The following is a 20052-nucleotide window of genomic DNA, read 5'->3' on the forward strand; positions in this document are numbered from 1 at the left end:
AAAATGGACCCCCACTTGTCACCATCCCTGACCATGCTACCCCTGCATCCACCAGCCCCCTTATTCAACTGCCACCCTACCAACCAACAGTCCAACGAAGCACCACTCTATTCTTCCTAACCACTTTATTCACGGACCCACTTAACTATCCACTTTACCATTCCATCCGTTTATTCATTTATCCAGTCACAAGCATTCATCCATCACTAACATTCACATTGGTAATTTAAAATAACTTATAGCAGCCAATGCTGTAAAAATGGGGCGTGTTCTGCACCTGATTCTCTTCACTGCTCTCTGCTTGGATCCCTGCACTGAGGGAAGCCTTCTGGCTATTGTACTGGAAGTCTAGCCTTTTGAAATATATCACATAATTGCTCAGTTTTCAGTCTGATCAGTGTTAGACGGTGGTTCCAATGCTGATCAGTAGATTCGAGCTATTATATTGCAGAAACCTTGCTGACCAAACTGATTTGGAGAAGCTTTGAGCCTATTTTGATGATTAGGTTTACAACTTCAGGCTAATCTACCTCATGAAAGACAATTTGAACATTGAAGCATAATAATATGATGCACTATGTTGTAATGATACACTGGTGGAAGTATTGTCCAATTTATTGTGTGCACTACAAAGTTAACATTAAATTTAACATATTAGTTCATAATTTGTTAAAATGGAGCAATGTTTTAACCACCAGTGAAGTTTTAATTGTGTGGTTGTGTCTCCCAATTAGCTGTCGCTTTCAATTGCATACTGGAATTTGAAGGAGCAGGCTCAAGATAATCCTGTTGCATGTGGCCCTGAAACATTCTCTTAATTAATAATGTGTGCATACCATGACATTGATCAACTAAATATATATGCTATTGACTCTTTTTCAAATCTTTAAATTCTGAAATCAAATTATGAAGATTCACTTGTGAATTTTGATTTGTGATTGACTATTGTACTGATTACGGCAACGCACTTTCAAACTTACAGAAGAGTTGTCCTGCTTCCTCCTCCACACTGGACTTCTTGTAAATCTCCCTGATTAACTGGGAGATTTTATGACACTGGAATGTAACCTTTGAATGTGAGGAAACTGAATCCTGTCTTGTTTCAGGACAGCACAAAAATCCATTCAAGATGAAAAGAGAAGGAAGCTGGTTACTGGAGTTTGGTTTGAGGAAGTTAAAGCAAAGCGTTACCGAAATTCTTTACTTGGAGTGGACCTGATCAAGGCCTCAATAGGGAAGAAAAAGCCCATAATACACGGTAACTTATTACAATGACATCAATCAAGTAAAACACTTTGTAGAATGCATGCAGATTCAAATGAATTATGTGGATGTTGGTGTAAGTTAGGTATTTTCTATAAGCCATATGAAGTTTTCCTTTATAGAACAATTATTTGAAAGTTAATATTAAAAATATATCTTTGTAACAAATCAAAGAAACAAAAGCATATAGTGTTTTTTATGACACTGGAAATCTCATGAAGTGCTGGATAAATAATTAGTCCATGAATTATAGTTGTGGTTCTGATCTTGGAAATACAGAAGCTAATTTGCATTCAACAAGATTCTACCATAAGCAATGAGCTATGACCAGACAATTTGTTTCAGCCTTGTTAGTTGAAGGATAAATGTTGGCTGGATGCCATGCTCCTCAAATAGTGCTGTGGGATCTTTCATAGCACAAATAGAAATAAATAAAGGTTGGAGGATTGGAGCTATAGGGAGAGATTGAATAGGCTGGGGCTGTTTTCCCTGGAGCATTGGAGGCTGAGGGGTGACTTTATAGAGGTTTATAAAATCATGAGGGGCATGGATAGGATAAATAGACAAAGTCTTTTCCCTGGGGTCGGGGAGTCCAGAACTAGAGGGCATAGGTTTAGGGGAAAGATATAAAAGAGACCTAAGGGACAACTTTTTCACACAGAGGGTGGTACGTGTATGGAATGAGCTGCCAGAGGAAGTGGTGGAGGCTAGTACAATTGCAACATTTAAAAAGCATCTGAATGGGTATATGAATAGGAAGGGTTTGGAGGGATATTGGCCAGGTGCTGGCAGATGGGACTAGATTGGGTTAGGATATTTGGTTGGCATGGACGGATCTGTTTCTGTGCTGCACATCTCTATGACTCTGTAACTCTAAGTTGATGATTATTTTCATAATTTTAAGCACTTCTTTCATTTTATCTGTAATCTCTTTTTTTAACAAGGGAAAATTCAATATGGTTTTTCAAGGTGATCTCCGTATTTGTAATTCCTCAAATAAAGCAATGTCCAAATGACTCTGCATTGAGATCTTTCTAAAGCTTAAACATCTTTCCTATGCTGTGGAGCACAGTACTGCATGCAATGCTCCAGTTTTGGTACAGCAAGCTTTTAGTAGGGTCAATATTATCTCTTGACTTTTAATTTTATGCCTGTTGTGGCAAATTCTGTGGACTGAATCTTATGTGTTTTGGCTAAGTAGAAGTTATGTCGAGTTGTGTAGATTGATTCTCACTGCGAGACTCAGTGAGTTTTCTTTTCATACCTTACAAACTTGCCTTATTAATTACCTATCGTCTCCCTGTAGCATCTGATCTCCACCTTATCTTACCATGTGCCACTCCTACAACAACTCGGCACTCAGCAATATCCTGGAATTCACTGACATCCTTTACATCTGTATCATCTATAAAAGCCCTTTGTGAACCCAGACAAGCGCTATCAGTTCAGAGCTGCCCTGCACAGTTCCTGACATGGTGAATGGGTGAAATTGTGCCCCCAGTTTAAGGCAAGGAACTGGAGGACCTGCTGGATGGGATGGTGCTGACATAGGACTTTTTCCTGCCCCCAGGACCAGCAATGGAGACCATGACAACAGATCATTGCCAGTCTAGTCTGAAGTTGCCAGTTGGGTTGAAGCCATCTCAGCCTTCTGCAGGAATGTCCAGCACTATAGGAAGAAGGTGAAAGTGAGGACTGCAGATGCTGGAGATCAGAGTCGGGAGTGTGGTGCTGGAAAAGCACAGCAGGTTGGGAAGCGTCCGAGGAGCAGGGGAATCAACGTTTCGGGCAAAAGCTCTTCAAATCATTAGTGGTGAAGGGCTTTTGCCTGAAACATTGATTCTCGTGCTCCTCAGATGCTTCCCGACCTGCTTTGCTTTTCCAGCACCACACTCTCGACTGTAGGAAGAAGGTCAATTCCTTTGGCACTCCATCTCTGTACCCACCTCCCACCAAGGCTCTTGCGCTACCATTCTCACTATTACCTGCAACATCTTCCCGACTTGCTCTCACTTGCCCCAAACCCTGACATCACTAACCCTGCATTCCCTCTGCACTGCCTACTCTTTCGATAAGAACACCTACCCACCTGAGCCAATAGTAATAGCACTGCCACCCAATTTCATCTCCTTTAATGTCTGCCTCTGTCTTGTTCCAGGAGGAAAACAGCATACACTAGGGCAGAAAGACTTAGGGTGGGTGATGTGCTGCCTGTCATTTGACTCCTCACCCCTTTGAGGAGAGCATCCTAAATCTGACTGCCCTAAATGTGCCTGAACTGATGTCAGAGGCTGTTGTTGAGTTACTACGCTGGAACCTCCTGACCTAAGGCAATCCCTAGCATCCTAGTTTTGTGCCTGTGCTAAATGGCATGATAAGACAGCAGTAATATTAGCCAGGACTCCCTGGCTGAGGGAGTAAATTGTGATGCAGTAGGGCAATGCAAGGCCGGGATACTGTGAGCATCCAGGTAGCCTCAGGGTGAGTGTGCACTATGATAGCACTCCGAGATGCAGTGTGGTCTGGTCCATGAGGTGGGTGTGTCCCCCTGAGCACACAATATCCTTGCTGCAACATTACAACGATTGTTGCTCGATTGTTGCAATCTGAGGTGCAGCATTGAAGGACAGAAATGACCTCTAGGAAAATCAGAAATGTGACATGAAGGTCTTAGTAGCTGGCACATATCAGAGGCCAATGTCCTTGGACGTGAGGTAAGTGTGACCAGTACTCCAGGAGCATGATATGAAATGTTCGTGCCTGTTGTCCAACATGGAAGCCATTTTGAGCAAGTGGCAACCTGAATCCTCCAGGCATGTGCTCTGATTTCTGTGTTGAGTTTTTCCAATGTCTAGTTTGTTGTATGAGTTGGATAAGTCTGGATCCTGAACATTTGTGAGGCACGCTGGGCCATCAACAAAGAGCTGAACAAATGTTAATCCCTGTTAATTGGCAACTGTCTGGTGAAAATCTCACATGGGCTTCACTGCCTCACGCAACTCACTAAAGCTCAAATTGCTCAGAACCCTCCAGAAACACCCTATAATTCCATAATCTTTCTTTTGTTTTACAGCTATTTCTGTCAATGGCCTGTGAACCTGTGGTTAGAACAAAGAACAAAGAACCTTACAGCATAGGAACAAGCCCTTCAGCCCTCTAAGCCTGTGCCAATTCAGATCCTCCATCTATTTTCAAAGGAACTGTATCCCTTTGCTCCCTGTCCATTCATGTATCTGTCCAGATATAACTTAAATGATGCTATCGTTCCCACCCCTACCACCTCCGCTGGCAACGTATTCCAGGCATCCACCACACTCTACGTGAAGAAATTTCCACGTATATCTCCCCTAAGCTTTTCCCATCTCACTTTGAGCTCGTAATCCCTAGTAATTGAGTGCTCCCCTCACCCATTTTCCACTCTGGGAAAAAATTTCTTGCTACCCACTCTGTCTACACCTCTCATGATTTTGTAGGCCTCAGTCAGATCCCCCCTCAACCTCCTTCTTTCCAATGAAAATAATCCTAATCTACTCAACCTCTCATCATAGCTAGCAGCTTCCATATCAGGCAACATCCTCTGCACTCTCTCCAAAGCATCCACATCCTTTTGGTAATGTGGTGACCAGAACTGTACACAGTATTCCAAATGTGGCTGAACCAAAGTCTTATACAACTGTAATATGACCTGTCAACTCTTGTACTAAATACCCCGTCCAGTGAAGGAAAACCTGCTGTATGCCTTCTTGACCACTCTACTGATCTGCATTGCCACCTTCAGAGAACAATTGACCTGAACACCCAGATCTCTCTATACATCAATTTTCCCCAGGACGTGATCAATTATCCACGCATATAAGTGGATAAATCCCCAGAACCTGATCAGATGTACCCTAGAACTCTGTGGGAAGCTAGGGAAGTGATTGCTGGGTCTCTTACTGAGATATTTGTAGCATCGATAGTCACAGGTGAGGTGCCGGAAGACTGGAAGTTAGCTAACGTGGTGCCACTGTTTAAGAAAAGTGGTAACAACAAGCCAGGGAACAATAGACCAGTGAGTCTGACGTCGGTAGTGGGCAAGTTGTTGGAGGGAATCCTGAGGGACAGCATGTACATGTATTTGGAAAGGCAAGGACTGTTTAGGGATAGTCAACATGGCTTTGTGCGTGGGAAATCATGTCTCACAAACTTGATTGAGTTTTTTGAAGAAGTAACAAAGAGGATTGATGAGGGCAGAGCGGTAGATGTGATCCATATGGACTTCAGTAAGGTGTTCGACAAAGTTCCCCATGGGAAACTGGTGAGCAAGGTTATATCTCATGGAATACAGGGAGAACTAGCCATTTGGATACAGAACTGGCTCAAAGGTAGAAGACAGAGGGTGGTAGTGGAGGGTTGTTTTTCAGACTGGAGGCCTGTGACCAGTGGAGTGCTGAAGGATCAGTTCTGGGTCCACTATTTTTCATCTTTTATATAAATGATTTGGATGTGAGCATAAGAGGTATAATTAGTAAGTTTGCAGATGACACCAAAATTGGAGGTGTAGTTGGACAGTGAAGAAGGTTACCTCAGATTTCAACGGGATCATGATCAGATGGGCCAATGGGCTGGGAAGCGGCAGATGGAGTTTAATTCAGATAAATGTGAGTTGCTGCATTTTGGGAAAGCAAATCTTAGCAGGATTTATACACTTAATGGTAAGATCCTAGGGAGTGTTGCTGAACAAAGAGATCTTGGAATCAGGTTCATAGCTCCTTGAAAGTGGAGTCGCAGGTAGATAGGATAGTGAAGGTATTTGGTATGCTCTCCTTTATTGGTCAAGAGTATTGAGTCCAGGAGATGGGAGGTCATGTTGCGGCTGTACAGGACATTCGTTGGAAAGATTATGTGAAACGTGAAACAGTTCAGAAAAGATTTACAAGGATGTTGTTAGGGTTGAAGGATTTGAGCTACAGGGAGAAGTTGAATAGGCTGGGGCTGTTTTCCCTGGAGCATCGGAGGCTGAAGGGTGACCTTATAGAGGTTTATAAAATCATGAGGGGCATGGATAGGATAAGTAGAAAAAATCCTTTCCCTGGGATGGAGAAGTCCAGAACTAGAAGGCATAGGTTTAAGGTGAGAAGGGAAAGATATAAAAGAGACCTAAGGGGCAACTTTTTCATACAGAGGGTGGTACGTGTATGGAATGAACTGCCAGAGGAAGTGGTGGAGGCTGGTACAATTGCAGCATTTAAAAGGCATTTGGATGGGTATATGAATAAGGAGGGTTTGGAGGGATATGGGCCGGGTGCTGGCAGGTAGGACTAGATTGGGTTGCGATATTTGGTCGGCATGGACGGGTTGGACCGAGGGGTCTGTTTCTGTGCTGTACATCTCTATGACTCTATGACTCCTTTATTCTGAGACTATGCCCTCTGATCCTATACTCTGCCAAGAAGGGAACCCTTCCAAGCCTCGTAAAAATCTTATGTTTCAGTGAGATCACCCTCATTCTTCTAAATTCCAATGAGTCGAGGCCCACCCTATTTAACGCTTGCTTATATGGCAATCTTTCCATACCAGGGACCATCCTAGTGAATCTTTTCTGAACTGCCTCCATTGAAATAATGTCTTTCCTTTAATAAGGGAACCAAAACTGCACACAGTACTCTAGACATGGTCTCACCAGCACCTTGTACAGTTGCTGTAAGGCTCCCCTATTCTTATGCTTTAAACCTCTTGAAATGAGGGCCAACATACCATTAGCCTTTCTGATTATCTGCTGCACGTGTGTGCCAGCTTTCTGTGTGTGTCAAGTACAAGTACTCCCAGGTTCCTTTGTGTTGCAGTTTTCTGCAGTTTTCTCCATTTAAATAATAATCTTATTTTAATCTGTCTTCCACATGAACAACTTCATATTTTCCCACATTAAACTCCATTGCCAACTTTTGCCCACATCTTAATCTATTAATATTTCTCTGTTAGCTGTTTGCATCACTCTTGCGACTTGCCTTTCCACCTGTTTTTGTGAAGTCTGCAGATTTGGCAACTATATTCACTTCCTTCCTCCAAGTTATTAATATATATTGTAAATAATTACGGTTCCAGCACTGATCCCTGCAGAACCCAATTGGTTACAGATTGTCAACCTTAAACAGAACCACTTATACCCACTTGCTGTTTACTGCCTCTTAACCATTTCTCTATCCATGCCTGTATCCTACCTCCAATACCATGGACTCATCTTATGATTTTGTGAGTTACCTTGTCAAATGCCTTCTGGAAATCCACAAACAACATATCTATTGGTTGCCCTCTATTCACTCTGATTGAGGCATCCTTGATAACCTCTAATCAGTTAGTCAGCTGCAATTTCCGTTTCATGAAGCCATGTGGTACTTTGATCAGATTATGATTTTCCAAATGTATAGCTGTTACTTTCTTAATAATTGATTCCAAAATTTTTTCTACAATTGATGTTAGGCTAATTGGCCTATAATTGCCCATATTTTGCTTCCTTTCCTTTTTGAGTAGGGATGTCACATTTAGCAATTTCCCAATCCTTTGGTTCTTCACCACAGTCCAAGGATTTTTGGACAATGCAGGGGCACAGTCCTGAATTCTTGAATTCTTCCTAACATCTAGGTTCTGGTAACATTTAGCCCATAATTTCCAGGGATCGGACTGCCTTCTTCATCTCTTTCAGGATCCAATCATGGAATCTTAATGCTTCATCATTTGTTAACTTAATTGGCAGCTAAATGTTTTCTCCATCAAAATATACCTCAGCTTGCTCTTAATCAATTCAGGATATGTTTTTTTTTCTGTGGTATCCTTTTTCTTCTTTAATACAAACCAGCACAGTGTAGTTATTAAATGGCTTTGCTATTTTTTGAGACTCATCTTGAAATAGGCAATCCTCTGAGGAGTTTCACCTCTGGTTGACCTGAAGTAATGAACACAATTATTTCAAATAATCAGCCTTCGAAGGGAGTGTGGGGAAGGTGGTCTTTAAACATATTTCCAGGGGATGTGATAAATTGCATGTAAAAGTAAAATGTATTGGATTAGTAGCAGAAAGAAGTCAGACATGGAGCTTTTAATTAATTATCAATCACATTTTGACAGAACTGCATAATTCCCCTCTGTTAGAGGATGCATAACAATGTGACAGGCCAAACCAGTTGGACGGCATTTTGCAAACAGGCAAAGCCACAGCATTGCTTCACTATAATTCCATGTGAGTCACAGCCTTTGGCAATCACAACTTTAATGGTTTAGGCACTTGTCTGAAGCCAGAGGACAGGAAATAAACCCATCACTGATCCCTACGTGCTCATTACTACAGGATATAAAATGTATGTAATCCCAGGATTGTTGAATGGGCACATATATTACAGAGAAGATCCTCAGCTCTGATATTTGGAATATACTGAATGGGTAAATTCTGAGCCAATATGTCCCAGATGGAAGTAGGGGGAGAAAAAAGATCGCAAGTTTAGTGCCTCTATTACAGTATGTCTGTTTTCCAGTGGAGCTCCATTTTAAAATTTGAAAATTACTGCAGTTCCAGATGTCAACAATAGCAAATCAGCATTACAGCAGCACAGTAGCATACATAATATAATTATTAAAGTTTGCATATAAGGTTAACATATAATGAATGCATCACATAAGAATGAAATCACCCTTGAAACACACACACACACAATTACCCAACCAGTTACCCAACATCCCACACACACACAATGTATTCAACCTGCTCAACTAATGTTAAACATAGACAGCTAATATTCAACTTCCATCAGCTGATTTTAGTACCTGAGACCTTCATAGACAAAAAAATGTTTTCTTTAAAAAATAAATGCTGACCTCAAATTGTTGCTGTAATCATCTGAGCATAGAATGAAGCACATCCATGGAACTCACATGGAAGAAAAGAAGCCTGTCTGCACTGAGATTTTCATGTTATCTAAAGACTGAGACCACCAACAGAACCAGTGTCAAGAAAATGTCAAGAGAATCTCCTGTTCAAATTATAGCAGTACGATTGCACATACTGGGCACCAGGAATTGCTACAACTATCAACTTGGAAGAACGATGGAGCTGACTCAGGAATGTACAGTACAAATAGACATATAACAACAAATGGTCTGAGCAACAAAAGAAAGAGAAAAGTATAAACTGATAACAGCAAGGACCTTGCAAGCCTCCCTCTCCCTATCTCTTTAACCTCAAAGCCAGTTCCTGGTGAGAAAGCTACTGTTTTCTCTACTGCTATTTCACTACTGCTGCAGAATATGAGACAACAATTAAACAACTTCCTTCACATTTAAAGTATAATACCTCAAAGACTTTAAGGACTTCAAAAAAAACTGTGCAGCCAATTCTTGCCATCCATAGCAAACACTTTATTTTTAAACCTATCATCTGTTTGTGTGTGTGTGTGTGTGTTGATGTGTTCTTTTTATTTTTCTCAGGGTTAAGGAGGTAATAATAGTCCTCTTTCTTATACACAAGAAAACCTTGTAATTTGCTCTCTTCATTTTGATATGTTTCATAAGTTTTAACTAAAGTGACATCTGTGTGCTAAGAAGTAAATTAAAATGTTTGTTAGACTGACAGAGAAGTTTAAAAAGAGGGAGCCAGTCATTCCTCTGTAACAAGTTCCTCTACAGCCCTCCACCCCCCCCCCCCCCCCCCCACACACACACACACACACACACACACAGTCATCTTCCCATCTCCCACCCCCACCTCCCCTTATCTTCATATAGGTCAGCCTGATGATAGCAGACAGCATGCAGGCTCAGCAGCTCTGACAAGCTGGGCCTGACCCTTGCTGCTGCTGTTCCAAAGGATGAATGGTTTTTGTCTACTATCCATTTATTTCACTCAAATAATGCATTAAACAGTACAAGTTATAAAGATATGACTCAGGGAGAGAAACCGAAAGATGAACAGAGCAAGGGCAGGGCCAGATATTATTTGGGACCTGGTGTCATTATGAGGTTTAGTCTCAGAGCAGGTGAAACTTGCAGCTCCCTTGCTGATTCTGTGACACTTAACAGGGGGCATCACCCACTGCTTGGGAAGCACTGCCCTGTTGCATTTTTCCTGGGTTACTTGCAACAGTGTCCAGGAGGTTAACCTGTAATTCCTGGAGTTCTGAGGAAACCTCTGGAACACTGGTAAACCTCTCCAGCATGAGTTCTCACTTTCAGAGAGAGTAAATCATATTTTATTCATTCATTTTCATTTTTATTTATGTTAGAACAGAGATAAGATCTAATGAATGTTTTCTTTAACTGTTGTATGGATTATACAATGAATAAAGGCACATGTCTCTCACTTCCAAACTGATAATTCTATCAATTTCCACAGTTTCACAGGATTCAAGAATGTGTAGCTTTCCTTCTTCTCTCCTTTCATTTCCTTTCACTTATCTCATTTCTTGTATCTCTTTTACCTCACTCATTTTCACTCGCTGTTACTATTATGTTTTCTCTTATTCTCTTATTCTTTCATTCACACTTGGTGTCATTGACTGGTTCTCACTCTCATTCTCACTCCTTCTTGCTCACTTCTTGTTTTCTCACTACCACTCTCTCACTGTCTTTCCCTTTTTCTCTTTCTTTCTCTCACTCTTTCATCACTTATTTTTCTGTGAAATTATGACTTTACACTCAAAGTTCTCTGCCCTGGAACAATTTTATCCAGTCCTAGTCAGCCTGATTGCTCAGAACAGTACTGATAAATGATCATTACATTCAGACCAGAAAAGGAAAATCACACTAAGTAGGAATGTCACGCTACTACTTAAGCGATTGTTATTCTGAAGTTTTACATCTGGTAGATTTGGCTGATATTTACATCTTTATTTTGATGTTCTGACCTGGGAGGCCTTCATTGATCCCTGTAGGTTTAGTTGATACCTAACACACTCCATGAAGTTACTTGGGTCGGATGCATATACCAGATATAATGGTATTCCATTTCCCCAGCAAAGAGCTCTTTGATATAGTTTACCCATTACAGCTAAAACTAACCTTTGCGTTAGTACAAGACATACCAAGGACATTTAGGAAGAATCTTTCAATTTGCTTAGGTGTATACTAGCAGGCTAAACAATAGGGATACTATTTTTATTTTCTCTCCTTGACGATCATCAACTGGAAAGTTTATTTGAGTTTGTAACCATGCCAACACAAATATTAACTAATTTCCCATAATTTGATTGGCCTATACCTCTGTGGGAATCAGATGACCTCTCCTAAATTGCAGTGGAGGAACTGAAATCCTGGGATGGAATTTTTCCACAGGATTGATTTTGAAAGAACACATGGTTCACAATTCAACCTTTGCTGTTATAACACTAATTAAACTTTCCATTGGAATTAAGTGAAGAAGGGGTGGAAATTAAAATATGATGGTAGATTCAAGAGGCTGTCCATGTTGTATTTCAGGAATCATATGCAAAATTAAACTAAATAAGATATTGCTAATTTAGGAGACTCAAAAAGAAGAAACTTAAATTAATAACATGAATTTGAACCTGACAGAAAACTTGATTTCATTAGCTGAATGGGAAGAAAACGTAAGAGGGAAAGGGTTAGGATGAGATCTAACTACACAATTTGTTCACAATTTCTAGGAATCAAATTGAGACCACTGGAAACTCATTTCATATACAACAATTGCATCTAGCGAGATGAGATGGTTTTTATCCATGATTAGACTAGATGTGAACTCAGAGTTGAAAAGAGTAGTATATTACCCCATGTCATATATAGTTCCAGTGGAGGTTTTAATTCAGGACTGGTTGACTTTAACTTAATCAACAAAGTTTTACCTTGTGAACACTATAAATATTTAGTGTTATGAATTATTTAAATTTAGTACACTGGATTAGTCTAGATATTAAATTTGTGGATTGAGAGAAGAATTAAATTTTATCAAAAGGAAAGGTGTGACAGATAGGTTGGCAGAGAGGAAATAGAGCTTAGGAATAAATGGATCTTCTGTGAATGTCAACCAGTGACTGGGATGGGTACTGCAGGCATCAGTGCTTGGATTCCAGCCACTAACAATGTAAATGATTTAGATGAGGGAACTAAATGTCAGTTTTCAAAGTTTGCAGATGGCACAAAGTTGGCTGGGAGGATGATGAGGGGGATGTACAGATACTTCAGTGTGATTAGGGCAAGTTGAATAGTTGGGCAAAGGCAGGACTGATGAAATATAATGTGGATAAATGTGAGGCTATCCACTTTAGTAGCAAAAACAGGAAGACAGATTATTAACTGCATGGTGATAGGTTGGAAAATGGGGAGGTGCAACAAGATCTGGGTGTCCTTATACACCAGTCTCTGAAAGTCAACCTCCAGGTGCAGCAGGCGGTGTAGGGTATGTTGGCCTTCATAGCAAGGGGATTCAAGTACAGGATCAGGGATGTCTTGCTGCAATTGTACAGAACATTGGTGAGAACATATCTGGAGTATTATATGCAGTTTTGATCTCCTTATCCATAGAAGGATGGTCTGATTATGGAGGGAGTGCAAAGGAAGTTTACTAGACTGATTCCTCATGAAATGAGGAGAAATCTTTCATCCAGAGATTGGTGACCCTGTGGAATTCTGTGCCATAGTAGGCGATTGAGGCCAAACCTTTGAATGTTTTCAGGAAGGAGTTAAATATAGATCTTAGGGCTAAAAAGAAAGCAGGAGCATGGGACGGAGTTAAATGATCGGCCATGATCATATTGAATGGCAGAGCAGGCTCAAAGGGCTGAATGGCCTATCTCCGCTCTTATTTTCTAAATGACTAGTTACCTTTCAGTTTAAATTGCTAAATGCACAATATTAGTATAATATGCAATAAAATGTGATTTATTGAAAATGTATATTTTTGGCTGTATTTAAAACTGCAATATTTGATATTTATAAAATAATCGCAATTATTGATATTTTGTGTAAGATTAAAGTGTTCATAGATTTACATTGCATGTTAGCAGATTATTTTGGTATTAGAACTGAGCCCAATCCCTTACTTCCTTACTCTGCAGCTATGACTAATGCATGATATTGCTCACTCACCCTTTTATTTTTCCAAAAAAGCAGGAGATGTAAAGTGTTATATGAAATCAGCAAGTAAATTTTTCGAGTCATACATCCTTTTGGACACTTGTGACCTTTAATTTTGTTCTGTTTACAGATGCTGCTCAGAAGACTGAATCACAACAAGCTCAGCTTTCATCATACCTCATCCCAACCTCATCTCAAACTGCCAGATATGAAGAATCAAGGTTACTACGTGCAAATTTGTCATTACAGCAAATTTTTCCAATCACTGTACCTGCTTCTGATAGAAGAGAAAATCACTGTGGGGCAGGGATTTACAAATTTCATAATAAGAAAAATTTTAAAAAATTTTTTAAAAAGGCTTTCTGCTAAAAGATATAATCCTGTTACACAAATACCAGAAAAAAGCTAAAAGATAAAGGGACAGATTCACAATTCAACATTTTAAAGCATTTTGCAAAAGATTTATTAACAAAAGATATTTTCTCACAAGCACAATATTAAATGAACTTTCTTTAAACAAAAACAGAACACACCATTAACAATATAATCGGTCTGATTGGTCAAGGTTCTAAGTTGCGCATGAATCCGTAAAGTGTAGTGTAGCTCCAGAGCCATAGATTGCAGACCCCTGCTTTAAGGAATGATGTGTAAGGTCAAGGAATGCGCTCAGTGGTTAGTGTAGATGTTTAATTTTATAACACTTGCTATCTGGACCATGAAGTGAAAATAGACATTTAACTGTGATACCGTGGTGCTGTTGTAGATAAAGCTCTACCCCCATGTTAATTAGGACTCTGGGAGAGGATATTGAAAACTGGATCTTTTTTATGTTTAAAACTATTTTGTCTCTGTGTTTCATGATTCTCTTTTATCACCAGCACCCAACCACCTTGTACCATCAAATTTTGAACTGTTTTCTTTGAGATTGTGAGCCATTTGCATTGACTTTCTTTCTAGTTCTCCCTCTTTGTTGTAGGATAGTGCTGCTCCCTTTCAATTGATCTATTGGCATCAGAACATTGTTAGATGGGGAACTGTAAGTTTGAATTTCTATCCTTTCGGCCTGTGGTGAATTAAGTGGTTTTGTTTTAACTTGTGCTGAGATTAATTTTTGCTCGTTATTTGTTATTAAGTGGTTTGTGTGATCTGCACACCAGATAATGTGTATACTTAGCCAAGACCTCAATTTTTTTGTCCTTCATGGGGAAACCATGTACTCTGATCATTATGTGCAATTTTATCTCAATCACATGTAATGTGTGAAAAATTAACATGATCATTAAATATCAATTAAGAACACTGCTATAATGAAATTTCATGTTAGCCAAGGAAATAACTGTAGCTGTGGCACTTTAAAACAGCATTGCATTGACAAGACTCGATTTTGTACAACAAAAGGTTCACTGTGCTACTGAGTAATTTCATAAAAATGCAACAATCTGCTTGCATAGTTAACTGCCCTGATAAGGATTGTGCCTAGCTATCCTGCTTTCGAAAATATTTTCAAAGTGGGATTGCCCCTGTATTGTTAGCGATTTGCTCGAATGTGACCGTTTTGGCTTATAGCCACATTGCTACACCCCTAAAACCATTAATTAGTCAGTAATTTCTGTATATTTTACTAGAATCTTCATTGTTAACTGTTTGCACAATGTACCTTCGCATTCATCACTTGAGTGGTTCAGTTTTGCCAAGGTAAATGGAACAAAGGTAATCAACCCACTACGGGCTGTTCATGGGACACGTTGATACAACTGCACACCCTTGTTAACACAGGCTTTTGTCAATATTTATGTATGGCTGTCACAAGATGTATTTTTATGATGTGTCCGCAGACAAGCTTAAATTATCCTTCAGCCAAGTGCCAGATATTTGACTTCACGCATGCATTGATCATTATATTGACCTTGTGCAGCAGCACTACTGGGGTTTCCATGACATTAATGAATTTTGAGTAATCATTTAATTTTTTTTTATAATAATGCCCTTCATTTAGAAAAGTAAAGATAGAGGGAGTATGGAACTCTGGAAAATGGCAGTTTTTCAGAATAAGAAAATTTCAAATTGTTAAGCATGCAGGGCATAGTAATGGAAATCAAAATAGTGTATAGAATTATAAATGAAGCAAACAACTAATACTGACTTTACTACAGAATATTACCTCTTACTAACTTTCACAACTTAATTAATTAATGACTTGGGAAGTGACACTTCAGTAACTTGGTTGACCCCCTGACCTCTCCATGTACATTTCGTGATCTTACTGTGTTTATTTTAGTGATTCAACTGATGGAGCCAGTGAAGAGTCTCCAGATGAGGATGAAGCAATCACAGCAAAGCGAAAGACTAAAGTGAAAGATATTCAGGTAGAAAAAAAAGTGTTGAATAGTGTAGATGGTGAACCAGTCAAATTTGAAAATGGTTTGCCTTCTTTATTGAAAACAGTCTTATACATTTCTCATTATTACTTACATTTATTTTTAAAAGGTTGATCTCCCCTAGTTTGTTTTTCAACTTCTAGCCTCCTCTTAAGTCATATACTAACTCTCTAGATGCTAGAAACGTTCTGGTATCTTGTCACAAAGGCTGCTTTCTATACAAACCGTGCTTTTAAATGATATGTGGGACTGAGGAAAGGGGAAGCATTCCAAGTACAATGATCCTATCCTGGCTCAGCAACATTTTTCTTTCACCACTGTGTAGGGTTGTTGTATACTGATGATTAGGAAACCATGGTTGGTTTCCTTAATTACTCTCCTCACCCACTGTCCCTGGTCAGACGTTCAAGATCAATTATTATTCCCAGAGCACTGGGGAAATAGGAGCTGTGTAGCAGGCCATTCAGCCCCTTACACCTGCTCAGCCATTCTATTGCATTGCAGTCAATTTTCTATCTCAACACAATATTTTCCTCCAGTATCACCTTGTGCCTTTATAGCTTCAATATCTAGAAATCTATTGATCACTCTTGAATATACTCACCTCCATTTGAGAGAAAAATGCCTCCTCATCTCATGAATGGTCTCCCCTTATTCGGAGACTGATTCAAGATGCCTCAGAAAGGGGAAGCATCCTTTCCGCAACAATCCTGTTGAACCATGTAAAATCATCTCACGTATGTGTAGAGAATAAAGACTCTTTCTCCTCATCTGTCTTTATAGGATAGTCCTACCGTCCCAGAGATAAACCTGGTAAACCTTCACTGCACTCCTTCTAAGGCAAGTGCATCCTTCCTTTGGTAAGAACATCAAAACTGTACACAAAATAGTCCAGAAATGGTCTAACCAAGGCTTTATGCTGTTTCAGCAATTCTTCTTTATTCCTGTCCTGAAATCCTTCTGCATTAAAGCACATTGGCATTAAGTGAGTAAGGAATAAGTCTCTTTGCGCAGAAACAATCTCACATTATTTAAGAAGCACACTGCATTTCTGTTTTTCCTACAAAGTGGAGAATCTCATATGCTTCTGCATTATACTCCATCTGCCATTTTCTTACCTACTTAGTTAGCCTGTCTAAATCCCATTGAAAGCCACTTTGCATTCTCGTCACAAATCATAGTCCCAAATAGTTTTGAATGATCAGAAAACTGGGAAATATTACATTTGGTCCCCAGATCCAAATAATTGATATAAATTATGAATGCTGGCGCCCAAGCACTAATCTTTGCAATACCCTAATAGGAGAAACCCAATGTAGACTCCTCTACATCAGGGAGACAGAAATCCTTCTTGTGGATCATTTCAGAGAACATCTCTGGGACACCTGCACCCCACCAACCCCACCACCTTGTGACTGAACTCTTCAACTTCCCCACCCACTCCATCAAGGACATGCAGGTCCTGGGCCTCTTCCACTGCCAAACTGTTATCACCTGACATCTGGAGGAAGAACGCCTCATATTCCACCTTGGGACCCCGCAACCACAACGGATAAATGTGGCTTTCAACAGTTTCCTCATTTCCCCTCCCCTCACATTATCCCGGTCCTAAGCTTCCAACTCGGCACTGCCCTCCTGATCTGCCGTCAACTTTCTCATCTATCTGCTCCACACCCCTCCCTCCTGACCTATCACCTTCTCCCTCATCTTCATCTACCTATCACTTTCTCAGTTACCTCCCCCCCCAATCCCACCGCCCTCCCATTTATCTGTCAGCCCTCTGGCCCTCAAGTCTCATTCCTGATGAAGGGCTTGTGCCTGAAATATCGTTTTTCTTTCTCCTTGGATGCTACCTAACCTGCTGTGCCTTCCCAGCACCACACTCTCAATACCCTACTCGTCAAGAATTTGAATCATTCATTTTTTTTCTACTGTCTGTTTCCTGTCATTAACCAGTTCTCAATTGTTCCTGTATATTATCTCCAATCTCATGTGCATTAAATGTTTGCTAACCTCATGTGTAGGACATATTGAAAGTCTTATGAAAATTGAAATACACCACATTCATTAGTTCCATTTATCTATTGTGCTAGATACATCTATAAAAACTCTAGCCTGTTTGTCAAACATGTTCTCCCTTTCATAAATCCGTGCTGACTCTGTGTAATCATATCATTAATTTGTAAGTGTCCAGTTATCATGTCCTTCATCAGATTCTAGCAATTCCCCAAAAGGCTAGCACGCCTGTATTCTCCCAGTTTCTCCTTCCCTCCCTCCTTCCTTAAACAATGGAGTTATATTTGCTACTTTCCAATCTAAAGGAATCATTGCAGAATCTGTAGACATTCCTCAGTGCGAACAGTTTCTCTCCACCTATTCTGTCCAACCTCCTCGTGATTTTGAATTTCTCTTTCAAATCTTCTCTCAATTTCTCTAAGCAGAGCAACCCTATCTTCTCAGACATATAGGTAATTGAAGGTCCTCATCCCTGGAACCATTTTCCTGAGTCTTCATGCCGTAACTGAGTTGTTCTGTCTTGAATTGGACACAATACTCCAGCTGAGGCAGAACCTTTATGTTTCATTTCCAGGGTCTAGGCCATCATTTATTGCCCAAAGGGCAGAATAAGAGTGGCAGATGGAGTTTAATTTAGCTAAATGTGGGCTGCTGCATTTTGGAAATGTAAATCAGAACAGGACTTAGACACTTAATGGTAAGGTCCTAGGGAATATAGGGTGGCACAGTGGCTTAGTAGTTAGCACTGCTGCCTCACAGCACCAGGGACCCAGGTTCGATTCCAGCCTTGGGCGACTGTCTGTGTGGAGTTTGCACATTCTCCCTGTGTCTGTGTGGGTTTCCTCCAAGTGCTCTGGTTTCCTCCCACAGTCCAAAGATGTGCGGGTCAGGTGAATTGGCCATGCTAAATTGCCCACAGTGTTATGTGCATTAGTCAGAGGGAAATGGGTCTGGGTGAGTTACTCTTCGGAGTGTCGGTGTGGACTTGTTGGACCGAAGGGCCTGTTTCCACACTGTAGGGAATCTAAAAAAAAGAGAACTTGGAGTGCAGGTTCATATTCCTTGAAAATAGGTTGCAGGTAGATAGGATAGTGAAGAAGGCATTTGGTATGCTTTCCTTTATTGGTAAGAGCATTGAGTATAGGAGTTGGGAGGTCATGTCACGGCTGTCTGGACATTGGTTAGGCCACTATTGGAATATTGCATGCAATTCTGGTCTCCTTCCTATCGAAAGGATGTTGCAAAACTTGAAAGAGTTCAGGAAAGATGTACAAGGATTTTGCCATGGTTGGAGAATTTGAGCTATAGGGAGAGGCTGAGTAGGCTGGGGCTATGTTCCCTGGAGCGTCGGAGGCTGAGGGGTGACATTTATAGAGATTTATAAAATCATGAGGGGTATGAATAGGGTAAAGATTCATGGTCTTTTCCCTGGGGTGGGGAATCCAGAACTAGAGGGCATAGGTTTAGGGTGAGAAGGGAAAGATATAAAAGGGATTTAAGGGGCAACTTTTTCATGCAGAGGGTAGTGCGTGTATGGAATGAGCTCCCAGAGGAAGTGGTGGAGGCGATTATAATTACCAAATTTAAAAGGCATTTGATTGAGCATATGAATAGGAATAGTTTAGAAGGATATGGGTCAGGTGCTGGCAAATGGAACTGGATCAGGTTAGGATATCTGGTCGGCATGGACGAGTCGGACCTATGGGTCTGTTTCCGTGCTGTACATCTCTATGACTCCATTTTCCAGCTATTGCTTTTTTGCTTTCTGCTTTAAAGGCATTAGTGGAGGAGGAGGTAAAGAAGGTTGCAAACAAGGCACTTGAATACTTTCCTTCATTTGGCAAGGTATTGAATGCTAAAGCAGGAATGGAAGGCTATGGGTTTTAACGGTAACGTTTTACAGTTGGTAAAACTGTTTTTGGCAGTTTTACAGTTGGTAATACCCGAGTGTGATGTTAAGTCATATTTAATGTGTAGATTTAACTCTGTTCCTCTTCCTGTACTACAGAAGAAGTCATTGTATGATCCTTGGCCAATCGGCAATGAAGAAGCAAGCTGTACCGGATTTGCTGTACAAACACAAGAAAAAGGTAACTGCTAATACCTGAACGAGATTGAGTTATACTTTGTCGTAATTATTGATCTGTTTTCATTGTCCCATTTACACAAGCTATCACATGAAATTGCACAGAATTTATAGCACAAAAATAGGCCAACTGATCCACAGCAGTTTTTATGCTCCACAACAACCTCCTTCCCTCCCCTTCTCCCCTTCTACCCTTCTACTCCTTTCTCCCTCAGCTTCCTATTTAATCCATTATTAATACAGAGAAAA

At 40.3% G+C, this 20052-nt stretch overlaps 1 protein-coding gene across 7 annotated transcripts in view; it reads left to right on the forward strand.

Moving 5' to 3' along the window:
- Positions 1-20052, forward strand: part of LOC122557280 (uncharacterized) — a 118101-nt gene that overhangs the window by 46290 nt on the left and 51759 nt on the right. For all 7 annotated transcript variants that reach the window (XM_043704806.2, XM_043704811.2, XM_087991992.1 and 4 more), the window contains 4 exons: positions 1107-1258; positions 13454-13544; positions 15602-15689; positions 19726-19807. In XM_043704806.2, coding sequence (XP_043560741.2) covers positions 1107-1258; positions 13454-13544; positions 15602-15689; positions 19726-19807 — 413 coding nt within the window. The remainder of the gene's footprint in view (positions 1-1106; positions 1259-13453; positions 13545-15601; positions 15690-19725; positions 19808-20052) is intronic.

Source organism: Chiloscyllium plagiosum, unplaced genomic scaffold (genome assembly GCF_037043375.1).
Source record: "Chiloscyllium plagiosum isolate Xiang-an unplaced genomic scaffold, Cpla_swu_hap1 HiC_scaffold_11, whole genome shotgun sequence".
Taxonomy (NCBI): domain Eukaryota; kingdom Metazoa; phylum Chordata; class Chondrichthyes; order Orectolobiformes; family Hemiscylliidae; genus Chiloscyllium; species Chiloscyllium plagiosum.